This window comes from Neoarius graeffei, chromosome 2, assembly GCF_027579695.1.
Source record: "Neoarius graeffei isolate fNeoGra1 chromosome 2, fNeoGra1.pri, whole genome shotgun sequence".
Lineage (NCBI taxonomy): Eukaryota > Metazoa > Chordata > Actinopteri > Siluriformes > Ariidae > Neoarius > Neoarius graeffei.
In genome coordinates this window covers 24925274-24946914 of record NC_083570.1, presented here as the reverse complement: position 1 = coordinate 24946914, position 21641 = coordinate 24925274, and the positions used below count along the sequence as shown (strand labels likewise).

The 21641-nt window shown below is 47.3% G+C and overlaps 1 protein-coding gene across 1 annotated transcript in view; it reads right to left on the bottom strand.

Annotated features, from left to right (window-relative positions):
• LOC132869202 (capping protein, Arp2/3 and myosin-I linker protein 3-like) overlaps positions 1-21641 on the bottom strand; it is a 250085-nt gene that overhangs the window by 136940 nt on the left and 91504 nt on the right. The window contains exons 10-12 of the mRNA XM_060902539.1: positions 11565-11653; positions 11210-11304; positions 10201-10287 (exon numbers count right to left, since the gene is read on the bottom strand). Coding sequence (XP_060758522.1) covers positions 10201-10287; positions 11210-11304; positions 11565-11653 — 271 coding nt within the window. The remainder of the gene's footprint in view (positions 1-10200; positions 10288-11209; positions 11305-11564; positions 11654-21641) is intronic.

The window sequence follows — 21641 nt, the reverse complement described above, 5'->3', positions numbered from 1 at the left end:
AAGCAACATGAGATCCAAGGAGCACTCCAAACAGGTCAGAGACAAAGTTGTGGAGAAGTATAGATCAGGGTTGGGTTATAAAACTAGATAGAACTCGACGCCAACAGCATCGATGGGGATGCCTCCGCCCGGTAGACTACACGCCTTATTAAGTTGTGATTTGGGGATGGACATTTGACCTCACAGTAATCTTGACCTGGTGAAATTATCAGCCTTGGAGACATTGTGTTCACAAGGTTTTCGGACAGACATATGACCTCACAGTGACCTTGATCTTAGACCTTTTGATCTCACAATCTAATCAGTTTATCTTTGTCCCCAAATGCACAAATGGTGAAAGTTTGGTGAAATTCCTTTCATTTGCCTTGGAGATATTGTGTTCACAAGGTTTTCGGACAGACATTTGACCTCACAGTGATCTTGACCTTAGACCTTTTGATCTCAAAATCTAATCAATTCATGTTTGTCCCAAAGCGCACGAATAGTGAAAGTTTGGTGAAATTCCTTTCATAAGCCTTTGAGATATCGCGTTCACAAGGTTTTGGGACGGACGCACGCGGACAGACATTTGACCTCACAGTGACCTTGACCTTAGACCTTTTGATCTCAAAATCGAATCAGTTTATCTTTCTCCCCAAGTGCACAAATGGTGAAAGTTTGGTGAAATTCCTTTCATCTGCCTTGGAGATATTGTGTTCACAACGTTTCGGGATGGATGCACGGACGCACGCACGGACAGACGGACAACCCGAAAGCATAATGCCTCCTGCACCTTACGGTGGCAGAGGAATAAAAAACATAATGCCTTCTGCACCTTACGGTGGTGGAGGCATAAAAATATCCCAAACTTTGAATATCCCACGGAGCACTATTAAATCCATTATAGCAAGATGGAAAGAATATGGCACTACTACAAACCTGACAAGAAAAGGCCACCCACCAAAACACAGACCGGACAAGGAGGGCATTGATAAGAGATGCAACAAAGACACCAAAGAGAACACTGAAGGAGCTGCAAAGATCCACAACAGAGATGGGAGTATCTGTCCATAGGACGACTTTAAGCTGTACACTCCACAGAGTGGGGCTTTATGGAAGAGTGGCCAGAAAAATGCCATTGCTTAAGAAAACACATTTGGAGTTTGCCCAACAGCATGTGGCAGACTCCTCAAACACATGGAAGAAGATTCTCTGGCCACATGAGACTAAAACTGATCTTTTTGGCCATCATGGGAAATGCCATGTGTGGCGCAAACCCAACATCCTGAGAACACCATTCCTACAGTGAAGCATGGTGGTGGCAGCATGATGCTGTGGGGATGTTTTTCATCTGCAGGGACAGGAAAGCTGGTCAGGATTGAAGGAAAGATGGATGGCATTAAATACAGGGCAATTCTGGAGGAAAACCTGTTTGAGTCAGCCAGAGGTTTGAGACTGGGATGAAGTTTCAAATGTCAGCAGGAAAATGACCCTAAACATACTGGTAAAGCTACACTGGAATGGTTTAAAGGGAAGCATTTAAATATCTTCGAATGGCCTAGTCAAAGTCCAGACCTTGATCCAACTGAGAATCTGTGGGATAACTTGAAGATTGCTGTACACCAAAGCAACCCATCTAACTTGAAGCAACTGGAGCAGTTTTGCCTTGAGCAATGGGGAAAATCCCAGTGGCGAGATGTGCTAAGCTAATAGAGACACACCCCAAGAGACTTGCAGCTGTAATTGCAGTAAAAGGGGGCTCTACAAAGTATTGACTTGGGGGGTGAATACTTATGCACACTCCAGATTTATTCATCTTAATTATTCTTTGTGTCAGAATAAAACAACTATTTTCACCTTTAAAGTGGTAGGCATGTTGTGTAAATCAAAATGGTGCTAACCCTCCAAAAATCCACTTTAATTCCAGCTTGTAATGCGAAAAAACAGGACAAACACGAAGGCCGATGAATACTTTCTTAAGACACTACATTTCCTTCAAAGCTGTCCTTGATAACTTTCATGCTGATATATTATGGACTTACACATGCATATCACCTTGTCCTTGAAGAATTAACTATAACAATATAAATAACACCTCTTTCTAAAAACTTCCTAGACGTATTCAGTATTAAGAATAACACTACATCATTCTGATTATTTTTTCTTCAATATTCATACATATTACTGAGTGCTCTGAGAAACTTCCTGTCATCTTGTAAAATGATGATCAGTCACCATGGAAATCATATCATACTGTATATTAGTATGCAAAAGCACATAATATATAATGTTTACTCAGAACATCTTTTCAAATAAATGTTGCTCAGAAACAGGAAAGCATTCCCAAAAGCAGGAAGGTTCCGGGCACAACACTGGGACTGAATGTACACTGCAGGAAGCTAGTAATTGCAGAAAGCAGTCTCGGCTGGCAGCTCATACGGGACAGCACACAAAAGAGCAGTGTGTGAAAGAAAATCGAGGTTTGGTTTGTCAATCAAATCACACTCGAATGCTTTTTCTCTGCCCTGTTTGTGGACAAAGCCGACTCTCCAGCCACAGCTGAGGACCTGACATGTTTATATACTGCCTGTCACAACCCTGCAACCTACACACACATAGTACAAGCACATTTCTTGGAGCCAATTTCAAGTCTGTGGATCTACAGTACATAACCTTTGAATGCACACTGTTTATACACAACCAGCAGTGTATTTTTGTGTGTCTTGAAGTAAGTCCTGGACTCACCAAAACTACACTTTTGCCATGTGAAATTTTGATGAGAATGGTAAAGCATATTGCATCAAGTGAACATGAAAATAGATAGATAGATAGATAGATAGATAGATAGATAGATAGATAGATAGATAGATAGATAGATAGATAGATAGATAGATAGAGTTCTATGATATTGCTTGTTTAAATTTTGCAAGTGTAACCGAAAAGACGGCTGACACGCAGCTCTGATAAATAATACGAGTGTTGCATTATGAGTATATATGTCGTGTGTGTGTGTGTGTGTGTGTGTGTGTGTGTGTGTGTGTGTGTGTCAGCCAGCATCAAAGTAAGCATTATCAAAATCCTTTATCCCTTCAAGCATGAAAGGTTACGTCATGCTAAAACAGTTAGAAGGCAAGCAGCCTTGCATGCGTGTATTATACAACATCGAAACAATCGATTTTAAACATCTAAAAAATTCATAAAGGTTTCTAAAGATTGAGCATTAAAAGCTAAACGCTGTGGTGTTCCATCTGAAAATGTTCAGTGCACAACACACACTCACTGACCGACCACTTTATTAGGAACACCCATAAACCTGCATACTTATGCAATTATCCAATCATGTGGCAGCATTTTAAAAAATAATAACTTTTACGTTAATTTATCGTGATTTCTACCTTGTCCAGTGAACTTTCTGATCTATCTGGAATGTAACAAATCCAGAAAACTGATAAAATATAATGAGATGGCTGATGATGTCAACTGTAAATAAAAGATTTTCCCTTTGATCTGTTTTGAAATGTACAAGAGTGCTCCTTCTTACTCAGTCACATTAGACAGAAAGCTTGCCAGAAAGGTCCACAGGCCATCTGGTTGAAACTGATTCTGAACTCGACAGATGTAGCTGAGGTTGAGGAACAGGATCTGGTCAGGAGCTGAATAATGTTCTGCAAATTGCTTTCTGATATATTTTCTGAATGTTTTTTCATCAGTCTTGTTTTTTTTTTTTCAGGGACATAGATGAAGGGTTCATATTTAAGCCACGCCCACTTCTGGTTCTGATTTAGAGAATGAAACAGATACATATACAGATAGTAGCATTGCGTTACGCTACAGCAGTCTACTGCTGCCACGTGAAAAAAAGAAAAATGGATCATTATCATGTTATAACATGAAAAGTTTATTGTAACAGGATGTCTTTCACATTTTAACAAGATATTTTCAAGTTATTATGACATACAAACATCACGTTATAACAAGATATTTATATCTTGTTATAACATAATACTATGACATCACGTTATAACATAATACTATGACATCCAAACTTATCACAGATATTTTCACATTATTATGACATACAAACTTATCACATTATAACAAAATATGTTCACGTTATTATGACAGAAAACTTGTCAAGTTATAACAAGATATTTTCACATTATCATGACATACAACCTTATAACAAAATATTTTCATGTTATTATGACATACAAACTTATCACGTCATAACATATTTTCACATTATCACATACAAACTTATTGTTAGGACTGGGACTGTTTTGGCCTCTAGAGGCCGCTGTTATGTTTATCTTGTCATGTTTGTTTTGGCCTCTAGAGGCCGCCACTGTGTTTTGTGTTTGTCTTGATTGCCTGTTTCCTGCCCCGGCCTGTTCCTTAATTAGTTTGTGTATAAATACCCCTCTGTTTGTTCCCTTGTCACGGAGTCTTTATGCTATGCTGTCTAGTGCCAGTTTCCTCTGTCCCACGTATCTTGCCTGTGCCCTTGTGTTTTTGATATTTTTGCTTTCTTTGGACTTTGTACCTTTTTGATCTTCTGAGCATTCAGCATTTTGCCTTTCCTTTTGTTTTTGGACATTTTACCTTTGGATATTTTTATTTTGGTTTATCTTCTGAGCTTTTGGATTTTCTTTTTGTTTTTTCCACTGGATTGTAAATAGTGTAAATAAACTTTTTTTTTGATACTCTACTTTCTCCTCACGCCTCTGCACTTGAGTCATCCCCCTGGTGGCCTAGTGGGGGTTTGCTGGATTATCACACCAATGACCTGGGTTCGAATGCCAGCAAAACCCTAACAGAAAGACTCCGTCATGACCGACTCAGCAGAGGCGTCTTCAACGGTCTACCTGGCTAACCTTCAGGGAATTATGGCTTCTTTAACACACTTCGGAGCTACCATGGACACTCATGGACGAACACTTACGAGCCAACGTGAGGCCCTTGCTCGCCACGAGGTACTGCTTCAGCAAATTGGGAAAACCCTGGCACAGCTGACTCCTCTGCCCACATCTCCTCATCCTGATCCGGCTCCTGCTCCACCTCATGCTCCAGTGCCTCCCGCCATGCTGTCTCCTTCACCTCGCGAACCCAGCCTTCCTGCACCACAGAGGTATGATGGCAAGCACGGTGAGTGCCGGGAGTTCCTTACCCAGTGCCAACTCACCTTTGAGCTTCAGCCGACCACCTACATTATGGATCGCCGCAAGATTGCCTTTGTGATAACCTTGTTAGCTGGTAAGGCACGAGCTTGGGTAACGGCCATTTGGCAGAGACAGGGACCAGAGTGCTCTGATTTCAAGTTGTTTATGGAGGAGATGCTTCATGTCTTAGATCAGGCAGACACCAGTAAAGACGCAGCCAGGAAGCTCATGTCCATCCGGCAAGAAGGAAGCGTCGCGGACTACGCCATCGCGTTCCGGACGCTCGCAGCAGTCAGTGGATGGAACGAAGCAGCCCTGGTTTCAGCCTTTCACCATGGTTTGTCTGACCCCATCAAAGACGGCCTGGCCTCTATCAGATGCCCAAGTGACCTCGAAACTCTGATCTCACATTCTACTCGTCTTGACAACAGGATTAGAGAGCGCCGCCGAGTCCTGAGCTTCCCCGGCCTCACTGCCTCGACCTGGAGCCCGTCTACCTCCTCCAGTGACTGTCCAGAGCCCATGCAAGTTGGCCGTACTTGTCTCTCTGCAGCTGAGAGGGAGCGCAGAAAGAGGGACAAGTGCTGCATCTACTGTGGCAAGCCTGGCCATTTCCGAGCATCATGTCCCGAGCTCTCGGGAAAAGGACCGCCCCGTCCAGCCGAGGGAGGGTTGTGACGGGGCCTACCCTCTCTCCTGAACTCCCTGGCCAAGGAGTCTACATCCTGGTCTCCATCTCCTGGGGTGAGTCCGTCCACTCTTGTCAAGCCTTGTTAGACTCTGGGGCGGCTGGAAACTTTATGGATGTTCACTTCGCCCAAAGTATCAATGTCCCGACTGCTCCTCTTGAAGTCCCACTGTCTGTGTCTGCCCTGGATGGCCAAGCCTTAGGTGATGGACGAGTCACCCAAGTAACTTCTCCAGTCTTCCTCCAGTCTCAAGGTCACAAGGAAGAAATATCCCTGCACCTGATTCCGTCACCTGAGTTCCCAGTTATTCTAGGTCTCCCTTGGCTTACCTGCCACAACTCTCGTATAGACTGGGTCACTAGCCAGGTTGTGGAGTGGGGTCCTGCTTGCTATGCCTCTTGTCTGCTCTCTAGCTCTCCTGTGTCTCCTGCCGAGCCTCCTGATCTCACTGAGTTATCTCAAGTTCCCACAGAGTACTGGGATCTCAAGGAAGTTTTCAGCAAGAGCAGGGCCGCCGTTCTTCCTCCGCACCGTGCCTACGACTGTGCCATCGACTTGCTCCCTGGGACTACCCCTCCTCGTGGCAGACTGTTTTCCCTCTCTCAGCCAGAACGCAAGGCCATGGAGGAGTACATCAAGGACGCCTTGGCCTCTGGGTTCATTCGACCCTCCACCTCACCCACTGGTGCCGGCTTCTTCTTTATCGGCAAGAAGGATGGGGGGCTCCGGCCATGTATTGATTACAGGGGTCTGAACAAGATCACTGTAAGCAACCGCTATCCCCTTCCGCTGATGTCCACAGCGTTCGATCTGCTCCAAAGGCGCCACTGTCTTCACCAAATTGGACTTACGGAACGCATACCACCTCATCTGTATCCAACAGGGAGATGAGTGGAAGACTGCCTTTACCACCCTGTCTGGGCACTACGAGTACCAGGTGATGCCCTTCGGACTCACCAATGCACCAGCTGTTTTTCAGGCCCTAATCAACGACATCTTGAGGGACATGATTAACCAGTACGTTTTTGTCTACCTCGACGACATCCTAATCTTTTCCAAGACCGTGCAGGAGCACCGCCACCATGTCTGCCAGGTTCTCCAGAGGCTGCTACAGAACAATCTGTTTGCTAAGGCCCAGAAATGCAAATTTCATGTTCCCGAGGTCTCCTTTCTGAGTTTTATTGTACGGACAGGCCAACTCCAGATGGATCCAGCCAAGACCCTGGCCGTCCGGGACTGGCCCACCCCCAAGTCCGTCAAAGAGGTTCAGCAGTTCTTAGGATTTGCGAAACTTCTACCGCAAGTTTATCAGGAACTTTAGTTCTGTAGCAGCGCCCATATCGGACCTCACCAAAGGGACAGGTGGATCGTATGTCTGGTCTCCTCAGGCGGAAAAGGCGTTCAAAGACCTCAAGCACCGCTTCTGCATGGCACCCATTCTGGTCCTCCCGGACCCTTCACAACCCTTCATCGTCGAGGTAGACGCCTTGGACAGCGGCGTCGGCGCGGTCCTCTCTCAACACTCGGAAGGAAGGTTGCACCCCTGCGCATACTTCTCCCACCGCCTGATTTCTGCAGAGTCCCGGTATGACGTGGGGGATCGAGAACTGCTAGCAGTTAAACTGGCCCTTGAGGAGTGGAAGCACTGGCTGGAGGGAGCACAACATCCATTTTTGGTCTGGACGGACCACAAGAGCCTGGAGTACCTCCAGCAAGCAAAGAGACACAATCCACGACAGGCTAGGTGGGCCTTGTTTTTCAGTCGGTTCGACTTTACCCTATCATACCGCCCCGGCTCCAAAAACACCAAACCTGACGCGCTTTCCAGGCTGTTCGCTCCCACCAACAGGGAGAGCGAAGTTGGGCCTATTATCCCTGTGTCCCGGATTGTGGCCCCTGTCCGCTGGGGTATTGAGCAGGCCGTCCGACGAGCCAAACGCCAGGACCCCGGTCCTGGGACGGGGCCACCGGGCCTCTTGTACGTCCCACATCAAGCCCGGGCCAAGGTTCTCCAGTGGGGTCACTCGTCCCCTCTCACCGCCCACCCGGGAGCTTGAAGGACCCTGGACTTTTTGAGAAGACGCTTCTGGTGGCCAAGCATGGAGAAGGAAGTGAGGTCATTCGTCCTTTCCTGCGAGGTGTGCACCAGAAGCAAGAACCCATGACAGCATCCCCAGGGCCTCCTGCATCCTCTGACCATTCCCCAGCGTCCCTGGTCCCACGTGGAAGTCGACTTCATCACGGGTCTCCCTGAGTCACAAGGTAACACTGTCATTTTGGTCATAGTTGACAGATTCTCCAAGGGCTGCCGCTTTATACCACTGTGCAAGCTCCCTTCTGCCCTTGAAACAGCTAAACTAATGTTCAATCACGTCTTCCGAGTCTTTGGTCTCCCACAGGATATTGTCTCTGACCGGGGGCCCCAGTTATCCTCCCGAGTGTGGCACAGGTTTTGCAAGCTCATCGGAGCCACTGCCAGCCTCTCCTCTGGGTTCCACCCACAGTCCAATGGCCAGACGGAGAGGCCCAACCAGGACCTGGAAACCACCCTGCGAGGCCTGGCCATGGATAACCCGACATCGTGGAGCACCTGGCTGCCATGGGCAGAGTACGCCCACAACACCCTGCAGTCATCGGCCACCAAGCTGTCACCATTCCAGTGCCAATTCGGGTTCCAGCCACCTCTGTTCCCGGACCAGGAGGAGGACGTGGGGGTGCCCTCAGTCAACCAATATCTGAGATGGTGTCGCAAGACCTGGAGCAAGGTCAGGAGGACCCTCATCCAGACCTCCAGAACCAACCAGACTCAGGCCAACCGCCATAGAAGACCTGCCCACGCTTTCCGCCCTGGGCAGCGGGTTTGGCTGTCCACCAAGGACCGTCCGCTGCGGGTGGAGAACCGCAAGCTTGCTCCTCGCTACATTGGCCCCTTCAAGGTGGTGCGCAGGGTGAACCCTGTCGCCTACCGGCTCCAGTTGCCCCGGACTCTGAGGATCAACCCCACATTCCATGTTTCCCTGTTGCGGCCCGTACTGACATCCACATATGCCCCTGCCCCAGGAATCCCCCACCCCCCTGCATCTTCCAGGGTCAGACTGTGTTCACTGTGCATCGCCTGCTTGACTCCCGCCGGGTCCGCGGCGGGCTTCAATATCTGGTAGACTGGGAGGGCTATGGCCCTGAGGAACGCTGTTGGGTCCCCACCCGGGACATTTTAGACAAAGGACTTTGTCGGGACTTCCATTCGGCCCATCCGGATCGCACTGGGAACGTCAGGAGACGCTCCTCGAGGGGGGGGTCCTGTTAGGACTGGGACTGTTTTGGCCTCTAGAGGCTGCTGTTATGTTTATCTTGTCATGTTTGTTTTGGCCTCTAGAGGCCACCACTGTGTTTTGTGTTTGTCTTGATTGCCTGTTTCCTGCCCCGCCCTGTTCTTTAATTAGTTTGTGTATAAATACCCCTCTGTTCCCTTGTCATGGAGTCTTTATGCTATGCTGTCTAGTGCTAGTTTCCTCTGTCCCACGTATCTTGCCTGTGCCCTTGTGTTTTTGATATTTTTGCTTTCTTTGGACTTTGTACCTTTTTGATCTTCTCAGCGTTCAGCATTTTGCCTTTCCTTTTGTTTTTGGACATTTTACCTTTGGATATTTTTATTTTGGTTTGTCTTCTGAGCTTCTGGATTTTCTTTTAGTTTTTTTCCATTGGATTGTAAATAGTGTAAATAAACTTTTTTTTTTGATACTCTACTTTCGCCTCACGCCTCTGCACTTGAGTCATCCCCCTGGTGGGCTAGTGGGGGTTTGCTGGATTATCACACCAACGACCCAGGTTCGAATCCCAGCAAAACCTTAACACATCATGTTACAACAAGAAAACTTTCTTGTTATAACAATATACTATTTATCTTATGACATGAAATGTTTCATGTTAAAATGTGCTAACATATATTGTTATAACATGAATCTCACCATGTCTCCACCCAAGTATGAAGTAGAACTTAATCAAATCATGTAAATTAGCCATATTCCTCAAACATAGCCTAACAATATAAATTATCTTGTGAAAAGTTCTGTTTCAATAATTATCACATTATAACAAGATATAGCATATAATAGTCTATTGTTATGATAAGAAAAGTTTCTTGTTATAGTGTGAGAAGATTGTATGTTGTAATAACATGAAAATATCTTGTTATAACTTAAAAAACATCTTGTTGTAACAATAAACTTTTCACGTAATAACATGATATTGATCATTTTTCCGTTTTCTGGCATGGCAGCAATACGCTTCCGTATTACACGACTATTAAAATTGTATTTCTTTTTTCATTATTATTATTATTATTATTATTACATGAAGAAACTATTGCCCACCTTTGGATGAGAGCGATGTTTTGGACAGATTAAGGAGACGGAGTCCTTTGCTAAGACGACACACCTGCTGGATCAAATTGCACACACCTGAAAAGATAGAACATGAGTGTGAGAGTCAGTGAGAGCAATGTGTTTCAGAGAAGGAGGTAAGGAAAGACAGACAGACAGACAGATGGCATTGTAAAGAATTTCTGTAAATTCTACATGCAATAAAATGTAGCATTCAAACCTGATAGGCTACTTTGAAGCCATTTTTAGAGTTCAGTACTATACCCTGCATAGTATTCTGGGAAAATATTTATAGTAGAGGATGATTACTGCTACAGTCACTTCTTCTTTCGGCTGTTCCCATTAGGGGTTGCCATAGTGGATAATGTCCCTCCATCTCCTCCTGTCCTCCATGTCTTCTTCTGTCACACCAACCATCCTCATGTCCTCCTTCACCACATCCATAAATCTTATATTTGGTCTTCCTCTTTTCCTTCTACCTGGCAACTCCATCTCCAGCATTCTTTTCCGAATATACCCTGAATCTCTCCTTTGTACATGTCCAAACCATCTCAATCTCACCTCTCTCACTTTGTCTCCAAGCCATCCTACATATGCTGTCCCTCTAATATTCTCATTTCTAATCCTGTCCAACTTTGTCACTCCCAATGAAAACCTCAACATCTTCAACTCTGCTATCTCCAGTTTAACTTCCTGTTTTTTTGTCAGTGCCACTGTCCCCAAACCATACAAACACAGCTGCTCTTACTAGACATTTGATGTCTTGTACACTTTCCCTTTCACTCTTGCTGGCAACCTTCTGTCACAAATCACTCCTGCTTGCACTTTCTTCTTCACTTCTCTTCTGCACTCGCAATGACTTTGTACAGCTGACCCCAGATATCTGAACTCCCCAGATATTGGAATTATTGCAACAGCAATGCCAAATGCTTTCAGCAGCTCCCTTTTTTCTTCATTTTTTTCATACTATGTTTTCATACACTATGAGTGTAAATGATACCTTGGTTGTCCAAAGTGTTATGTGCCAAATTGAGAGAGTGAATCACTGATGCTGGATTCTCCGACAATGCAACAGACATCTTCTGAGGAAAGTCACTACAATAGACAGACACAAATAAAAAAACACTCTTTTGAGACTAAACTTAGCATCAATTATACACATAGTATACACCACTGATCCTCACTTTCAGCTGGTGGCTTAAAGCAGCAAAACAAAACACGTTCTCACAAATGAATGCAAACACAATCGGTTCTTTTATTCATTTGACTTGATGAATTCAGTAGTGGTGAGCTACAAGATTTCTTAATGATATTTAGTTTGTTCTCTTTTTTGAATAAGGCAGAATAAGACTAACGATTTGAGTCCTGCGTTCTCCAGCGTCAGCTCTTCCAGACTGGAGGACTTACTGAGCGTGTGTAAGACCTGCTCAATGACTTCTGACCCCTAGGAAAAAGAACAACAATTAGCAATTAGCTGTGCAGTTCCAGTCTAATATAGTATAGTGTTTGCATTTAATGTCCTTTAATAATAAGAAGAAGATGAGGAAAATTTTAAAAACCTTAATATTTCTCAAAGAATAATAAATTAACCCTTAAAATAAAGCCATAATTATGACAAACTAGCAATAACAAAATGTTACTGATGTCAATGTTAATAGAATTAAACTAAAATGAAATTAAATTCAACAAAAATTAAATTAAATTAATTTCATTTAATTAAATGTTAATGATACTCCAACTAGAAAACTAGAAAAAAGCTACAGTACCAGGCAAAAGTTTGTACACACCTACTCATTAATATATTTTTCTGTATCTTTGACTATTTTCTACAATCCTGAAAACATCAAAATGATGAAATAACATATGGAACTGTGGCAGTGGGGGTGTGGTCAAGCATCGGTCTGTGAACGGAGGGCGGAGTCAGGGAAGGTAAGTGGCAGAATCACTACACCTGATATTAGTTAACCTGTGTTTGTGTGTCTTCCCCAGTGACCACGCCCTATAAAAAGGAGAGAGAGAGCAGAGGAAGAGGGCTCTCCCCAATCAGAACGCTTGTGTGTGTGTGACTGGGAGAGCAGTAAATAACAGCTGAAAAGCAAAAATAAAGAGTTTGAGAACTCAGTTCTGGCCTGCCGTGCTTCTGTGCTCTACCCACCTTAAACAATTACAAGAGTGGTGCTGAAACCCGGGAGTTAGTGGGTGAACAATCCAACGCTTGGTGAATTCTGCTTCACAATGATAGGAAGAGCCAACATCAAAGGATCAAAAAGCGACGTCGCAATGAACGCTTGGCCGCCACAAGCCAGTTATCCCTGTGGTAACTTTTCTGACACCTCCTGCTTAAAACCCAAAAAGCCAGAAGGATCGTGAGGCCCCGCTTTCACAGTCTGTACTCACTAAAAGAAAAACAAGCTCATGCGAGCGAAAGATGATTTTAGGAAAATGATGGAGGATGCCAGACTTAATGTTAGGACCACATTCAGTGAGTTTGCTTCTAAACCTGGAAAGGATCCTCGTTTCAAGGCCACTGATAAGATGAAGGACAGAGAGGCTATGTTCACAGAATTCATGACTGCCTTTAGGAAGAAAGAGAAGGAATAATCCAAAAACAAAACAAAGGAGAAAAGGTGAAGCAGGATTTTTTTGACTTGCTGTCGGACCACCACGTGGACATCCAGCAGCGCTGGAGCAAAGTAAAGGATAAGCTGGAGACTGATCAGCACTACAAAGCTGTAGAGAGCTCTGCAGCTTGAGAGGAGCTCTACAGACAATATGTGGAGAAACAAGCAAAGAGTGTGGAGGCACCAAAGGAGGAAGAAATGACTGAAGAAGAAAAAGCAGCCCAAAAGGCTAAACTGGTGGCCACCAATCCCATCCCTGGAACTCCCTGGTGTGTGGTGTGGACTGGTGACGACCATGTGTTCTTTGATAATCCCACTACACGACACTCCATGTGGGATCAACCAGATGAGTTAGTTGGTCGGGTGGATGTGGATAAAAGCACACAAGAAAACCTTAGATGATGCAAGGAAAACGGCCTTTTCCACACTGTTTGGCTTACGCCAGTTTGTCACACTTCCTTTTGGGCTGTTTGGGGCGCCCGCTATGTTTCAGCGGCTTATGGATACGGTCCTCCGCCCCCATGCCACCTATGTGGCCGTATACCTCGACGACATTATTATCTATAGTAATGACTGGCCGCGGCATTTACAACACCTGAGGGCTGTCCTTAGGTCGCTGAGGCGAGCAGGTCTCACAGCCAACCCGAAAAAGTGTGCGATTGGGCGGGTGGAAGTACAGTATCTGGGCTTCCACTTGGGCAATGGGCAGGTGCGTCCCCAAATTAATAAGACAGCAGCAATTGCGGCCTTCCCGAGGCCCAAGACCAAAAAGGGGATGAGGCAGTTCCTGGGGCTGGCTGGCTACTATTGTAGGTTTATACCTAATTATTCGGACGTCACCAGCCCGCTGACTGATCTCACTAAAAAGGGGGCACCAGATCCGGTCCAGTGGACAGAGCAATGCCAGCGGGCTTTCTCTGAGGTAAAGGCTGCACTGTGTGGGGGGCCATTGTTACACTCCCCTGACTTCACTCTCCCCTTTGTTTTGCAAACGGACGCGTCAGACAGGGGGCTGGGGGCTGTTCTGTCCCAGGAGGTGGAGGGGGAGGACCGCCCAGCACTGTACATCAGCAGGAAGCTGTCGGTGCATGAGGGCCGCTACAGCACTTTCGAGAAGGAGTGCCTTGCCATCAAGTGGGCGGTCCTCCCCCTCCGCTACTACCTACTGGGATGCCCTTTCACCCTCTGTTCGGACCACGCACCCCTCCAGTGGCTCCACTGCATGAAGGATGCCAATGCGCGGATCACCCGTTGGTACCTGGCACTCCAGCCATTTAAGTTTAAGGTGATCCACAGGCCGGGGGCGCAGATGGTCATGGCGAATTTCCTCTCTCATCGGGGGGGGGAGTTGGCTGCAGGCCAGACGGCTCCCTGGCCTGAGTCGGGCGGTGGGAGTATGTGGCAGCGGGGGCGTGGTCAAGCATCGGTCTGTGAATGGAGGGCGGAGTCAGGGAAGGTAAGTGGCAGAATCACTATACCTGATGTTAGTTAACTTGTGTTTGTGTGTCTTCCCCAGTGACCACGCCCTATAAAAAGGAGAGAGAGAGCAGAGGAAGAGGGCTCTCCCCAACCAGAACACTTGTGTGTGTGTGTGACTGGGAGAGTAGTAAATAACAGCTGAAAAGCTAAAATAAAGAGTTTGAGAACTCAGTTCTGGCCTGCCGTGCTTCTGTGCTCCACCCACCTTAAACAATTGCAACATGAACATAGATGGAATTATGTGGGAAACAAAAAAGTGCCATCTGGCTGAGCACTCTGTCGGGGGGGGTCTTTAACTTCCACCTCTGGGAGAGCTTTTCCCAGCTTCCGAGGGAGGTGGGGGACATTGAGTCTGAGTGGACCATGTTCTCTACCTCCATTGTAGATGCAGCTGTTTGGAGCTGTGGCCACAAGGTCTCCGGTGCCTGTCATGGCGGCAATCCCCGAACCCGGTGGTGGACACCAGAAGTAAGGGATGCCGTCAAGCTGAAGAAGGAGTCTTATCGGGCCATGTTGACCTCCGGGACTCCTGAGGCAGCTGACGCGTATCGGCAGGCCAGGCGTGCCACAGCTCGGGCAGTTGCGGAGGCAAAAACTCGGAACTGGGAGGAGTTCGGGGAGGCCATGGAGAAGCTGTCTGGCGGCTCAGGAGGGGGAAGCAGTACTCTGCCAACACTGTTTACAGTGCGGGTGGTGAGATGTTGACCTCGACTGGGGAAATTGTCAGGCGGTGGAAGGAATACTTTGAGGATCTCCTCAATCCCACCGTCATGTCTTCCATTGAGGAGACTGAGGCTGATGACTCAGAGGTGGAGTTGTCCATTACCCAAGCCGAAGTCATTGAGGTGGTCTGCAAGCTCCTCGGTGGCAAGGCACCGGGGGTGGATGAGATCCGCCATGAGTATCTCAAGTCTCTGGATGTTGTGGGGCTGTGTTGGTTGACATGCCTCTGCAACATCGCGTGGCAGTCGGGGACAGTGCCTCTGGAGTGGCAGACTGGAGTGGTGGTCCCTCTTTTTAAGAAAGGGGACTGGAGAGTGTGCTCCAATTATAGGGGAATCACACTTCTCAGCCTCCCAGGGAAGGTTTACTCCAGGGTACTGGAGAGGAGAATTCGACCAATAGTCGAACTTCAGATCCAGGAGGAATAATGCGGTTTTTGTCCTGGTCGCGGAACACTGGACCAGCTCTATACTCTTCATAGGGTGCTCGAGGGTTCATGGGAGTTTGCCCAACCAGTCCACATGTGCTTTGTGGATCTGGAGAAGGCATTCGACCGTGTCCCTCGTGGTATTCTGTGGGGGGTGCTTCGGGAGTATGGGGTTCAGGGCTCTTTGCTAAGGGCTGTCCGGTCCCTGTACGAACGGAGCAGGAGTCTGGTTCGCATTGCCGGCAGTAAGTCAGACCTGTTCCCAGTGCATGTTGGACTCCGGCAGGGCTGCCCTTTGTCACCGGTTCTGTTCATAATTTTTATGGACAGAATTTCTAGGTGCAGCCAGGGGCCAGAAGGAATCCTGTTTGGGAACCACAGGATTTCATCTCTGCTTTTTGTGGATGATGTTGTCCTGTTGGCTTCTTCAAACCAGGATCTTCAGCATGCACTGGGGCGGTTTGTAGTCGAGTGTGAAGCGGCTGGGATGAGAATCAGCACCTCCAAGTCCGAGGCCATGGTTCTCGACTGGAAAAGGCTGGCTTGCCCTCTCCAGGTTGGTGGAGAAGTCCTGCCTCAAGTGGAGGAGTTTAAGTATCTTGGGATCTTGTTCACGAATGGGGGAAGGATGGAGCGTGAGATCGACAGGCAGATCGGTGCAGCCTCTGCAGTGATGCGGTCGCTTTACCAGTCCATCGTGGTGAAGAAGGAGCTGAGCCAAAAGGTGAAGCGTTCCGACTCTCACCTATGGTCATGAGCTTTGGTTAATGACCGAAAGAACAAGATCGCGGATACAAGCGGCTGAAATGAGTTACCTTTGCAGGGTGGCTGGGCGCTCCCTCAGAGATAGGGTGAGAAGCATAGTCACTCGGGAGGAGCTCGGAGTAGAGCCGCTGCTCCTCCACATCGAGAGGAATCAGCTGAGGTGGCTCGGGCATCTTTTTCGGATGCCTTCTGGACGCCTCCCTGGGGAGGTGTTCCAGGCATGTCCCCCCAGGAGGAGGCCCCGGGGAAGACCCAGGACACGCTGGAGGGATTATGTCTCTTGGCTGGCCTGGGAACGCCTCGGTGTTCTTCCCGAGGAGCTGCCCAAGGTGTCTGGGGAAAGGGAAGTTTGGGCTTCCATGCTCAGACTGCTGCCTCCGCGACCCAGCCCCGGATAAAGTGGAAGACGACGAGACGAGACAAAAAAGTGTTAAACAAACAAAACGTTTCATATTTTAGATTCTTCAAAGTAGCCAGCATTTACCTTAATGACACTTTGCACACTATTGGCATTATCTTAACCAGCTGCATGAGGTAGTCACCTGGAATGCTTTTCAATTAACAAGTGTGCCTCATCAAGTTAATTAGTGGATAAGTTTCTTGCCTTCTTAATGCATCTGAGATCAAACAGTAAATACAACCCCAATTCCAAAAAAGTTGGGATGCTGGGTAAACTATAAATAAAAACAGAATGTGATAATTTGCAAATCATGGAAACCCTATATTTCATTGAAAATAGTACAAAGACAACATATCAAATGTTGAAACTGAGAAATGTTATTGTTTTTTGAAAAATACATGCTCATTTTGAATTTGATGTCCACCACACATTTCAAAAAACTTGGGACAGGGGCATGTTTGCCTGTTTGTTGCATCACCTCTACTTTTAACAACACTCTGTAAATGTTTGGGAACTGAGGAGACTAAATGCTATAGTTTTGAAAGAGAAATGCTGTTCCATTTTTGCCTGATATACAGTTTCAGTTGCTCAACAGTTTGGGGTCTGCTTTGTCAGATTTTGCACTTCATAATGCACCAAATGTTTTAAATGGGAAACAGGTCTTGACTGCAGGCAGCCTAGTTTAGCACCTGGACTCTTACTACAGAGCCATGCAGTTTTAATATGTGCAGAAAGCAGTTTGGCATTGTCTTGCTGAAAGAAGGAAAGCCTTCCCTAAAAAAGATTTTGTCTGGATGGCACCATATTGCTCTGAAATGTGTATATATCATTCAGCATTAATGATGCCTTTCCAGATGTACAAGCTACCGATGTCACGTGCACTAATGCACCCTCATACCATCACAGATGCTGGCTTTTGAACTGTGCACCAGGGCTTTACATTAACTTTTTTGCTCACCGGCCACTGTGGCTAGTGGTATTCCTGAGTCACTAGCCATTCAGCCTTTTCACTAACCACAATTTTGTTGCCAGGAAATCGCAGTTTTTTCTTCACCATGATATGTTAAAGTTCGGAAGATCTAAATTTAATTATGAATGGTAGCGTATAACGTATCTCTACAGTAGCACTCAAGTATTCAGTGCTGTTAAGGTAGCTCCCTATATGAAAACATGCAACCAATTCAGACAAAAATATAAACAGAGTATTCTGTTTATTGAACTCAAATTCAAGCCCCTTACAATATGAAATATCGTATAATATGAAAAATAACATTCAGTACAGGGCGGCACGGTGGTGTAGTGGTTAGCGCTGTCGCCTCACAGCAAGAAGGTCCGGGTTCGAGCCCCATGGCCGGCGAGGGCCTTTCTGTGCGGAGTTTGCATGTTCTCCCCGTGTCCGCGTGGGTTTCCTCCGGGTGCTCCGGTTTCCCCCACAGTCCAAAGACATGCAGGTTAGGTTAACTGGTGACTCTAAATTGACCGTAGGTGTGAATGTGAGTGTGAATGGTTGTCTGTGTCTATGTGTCAGCCCTGTGATGACCTGGCGACTTGTCCGGGGTGTACCCCGCCTTTCGCCCGTAGTCAGCTGGGATAGGCTCCAGCTCGCCTGCGACCCTGTAGAACAGGATAAAGCGGCTAGAGATAATGAGATGAGATGAGATGAACATTCAGTACAACTGAACTGATTCTAATATTAAAAGTCCAATTCAAAACATTTATCATTGAAAAACATTTGATGTTTTGATATGCAAGTATTATGTGTATTATCAAGTATTATTATGTATATTATGTATTATCTATTAATAGTGTGTGTGTGTGTGTGTGTGTGTGTGTGTGTGTGTGTGTGCACATGTGTAGAGAGAGAGAGACATTAAATGTCCTCATGACATTCATCATGAATGACATTCATCATGATGAGTCTGAATGGTCCATGAAAAATGGTCTTCATGACCTGAGGCTTCCAGCAGGCCATAGGTTGATAGCTGAGGCAGGATCAACTGTTAGGACTTGGACTGTTTTGGCCTCTAGAGGCCGCTGTTATTTCCTTTTCGTGTCATATTTATTTTGGCCTCTAGAGGCCGCCACTGTTCCTGTGTTTTGTGTTTTTTTTTGTTAATTGCCTGTTAGTCCTAATTATCTTCACCTGTGTCCTTATTAGTTTGTGTATTTATACCCCTGAGTTCAGTCCTCTTGTCACGGAGTCTTTGTGCTGTTATGTTTATCTCCAGTTTCCGTTGTACTGTGTTTTGTGGATCTTCTGAGCTTTTGCATTTTTGCCTTTTTCTTTTTGAATTATACTCTTTGTTTTTGTTTTTTTGTTTTGCCCTGGATTGTATATAGTGTACATAGTATAAATAAACCTTTTGTTACTTTTTCTACTTCCGCCTCACGCCTCTGCATTTGAGTCATTCCCCTGGTGGCCTAGTGGGGGTTTGCTGGATCATCACACCAACGAACCAGGTTCGAATCCCAGCAAAACCCTAACAGAAAGACTCCGTCATGACCGACTCAGCAGAGGCTGCTTCAACTGTCTACCCGGCCAACCTTCAGGGAATTATGGCAGCTTTGACACGCTTCGGAGTGACCATGGACGCTCATGGACGTACGCTCACCAGCCAACGTGAGGCCCTTGCTCGCCACGAGGAACTGCTTCAGCAAATTGGGAAAACCCTGGCACAGCTGACATCTCTGCCTGCATCTCCTGCTCCTGATCCAGTTCCTGCTCCTGATCCAGCTCCCACTCCTGCTCCAGTGCCTCCTGCCATGCTGCCTTCTTCACCTCGCGAACCCAGCCTTCCTGCACCACAGAGGTATGACGGCAAGCACAGTGAGTGCCGAGAGTTCCTTACCCAGTGTCAACTCACCTTTGAGCTTCAGCCTACCACCTACACTACGGATCGCTGCAAGATTGCCTTTGTGATCACCTTATTAGATGGTAAGGCGCGAGCCTGGGCTACTGCTATCTGGCAAAGACAGGGACCTGAGTGCTTTGATTTCCAGCTGTTTTCTGAAGAGATGCTTCGGGTCTTCGATCAGGCAGACATCAGTACCGACGCAGCCCGAAAGCTCATGTCCATCCGGCAAGGAGGAAGCGTCGCAGATTACGCCATCTCGTTCCGAACACTCGCAGCAGTAAGTGGATGGAACGAGACTGCCCTGGTGTCAGCCTTCCACCATGGTCTGTCTGACCCCATCAAGGATGGTCTGGCCTCTATTGGATGCCCAAGTGACCTCGAAACCCTCATCTCACATGCTATTCGTCTGGACAACAGGATGAGAGAACGCCACCAAGCCTTGAGCCCCCCCAGCCTCCCTACCTCTACCTGGAGACCGTCTACCTCCTTCAGTGACTGTCCAGAACCCATGCAAGTGGGTCGTACTCGCCTCTCCGCATCTGAGAGGGAGCGCAGAAGGAGGGACAAGTGCTGCATCTACTGTGGCAAGCCCGGTCACTTCCGAGCATCATGTCCCGAACTCTTGGGAAAAGGACCGCCCCGTCCAGCCGAGGGAGGGTTGTGACGGGGCCTACCCTCTCTCCCGGACTCCCTGGCCAAGGAATCTACATCCCGGTCTCCATCTCCTGGGGTGAGTCTGTCCACTCTTGTCAAGCTTTGATAGACTCAGGGGCGGCTGGGAACTTTATGGATATTCACTTCGCCCAAAGCATCAATATACCTACTGCACCTCTTGAAGTCCCTCTGTCTGTGTCTGCCCTCGATGGCCAAGCGTTAGGTGATGGAAGAGTCACTCAAGTTACTTCTCCAGTCTTCCTCCAGTCTCAAGGTCACAAGGAAGAAATATCCCTGCACCTGATTCCTTCACCTGAGTTCCCAGTTATTCTAGGCCTTCCTTGGCTTACTCGCCACAACCCTCGCATAGACTGGGTAACAAGCCAGGTTGTGGAATGGGGCCCTGCATGCCATGCCTCTTGTCTGCTCTCTAGCTCTCCTGTGTCTCCTGCCGAGCCCCCGATCTCACCGAGTTATCTCAAGTTCCCACAGAGTACTGGGATCTCAAGGAGGTATTCAGCAAGAGCAGGGCCGCCGTTCTTCCTCCGCACTGGGCCTACGACTGTGCCATCGACTTGCTCCCTGGGACTACCCCTCCTCATGGCAGACTGTTTTCCCTCTCTCAGCCAGAACGCAAGGCTATGGAGGAATACCTCAAAGACGCCCTGGTCTCTGGGTTCATTCGACCCTCCACCTCACCTGCTGGTGCCGGCTTCTTCTTTGTCGGCAAGAAGGATGGGGGGCTTCGACCATGTATTGACTACAGGGGCCTGAACAAGATCACTGTGCGCAACCGATATCCCCTTCCGCTGATGTCCACTGCTTTCGACCTGCTCCAAGGCGCCACCGTCTTCACCAAGTTGGACCTACGGAACGCATACCACCTCATCCGTATCCGACAGGGAGACGAGTGGAAGACTGCCTTTAACACCCCGTCTGGGCACTACGAATACCAGGTGATGCCCTTCGGACTCACCAACGCACCAGCTGTTTTTCAGGCCCTAATCAACGACATCTTAAGGGACATGATTAACCTGTACGTCTTTGTCTACCTCGATGACATCCTTATCTTTTCCAAGACCGTGCAGGAGCACCGCCACCATGTCCGCCAGGTTCTCCAGAGGCTGCTACAGAACAATCTGTTCGCCAAGGCCCAGAAATGCGAATTTCATGTTCCCGAGGTCTCCTTTCTGGGATTTATTGTACGGACAGGCCAACTCCAAATGGACCCTGCCAAGACCCTGGCCGTCCGGGACTGGCCTACTCCCAAGTCCGTTAAGGAGGTTCAGCGGTTCTTAGGATTCGCTAACTTCTACCGCAAGTTCATCAGGAACTTCAGTTCTGTGGCAGCACCCATGTCAGACCTCACCAAAGGGACAGGTGGATCTTATGGCTGGTCTCCTCAGGCAGAAAAGGCGTTCAAAGACCTCAAGGCCCGCTTCTGCACGGCACCCATTCTGGTCCTCCCGGACACCTCCCAACCATTCATCGTGGAGGTGGACGCCTCG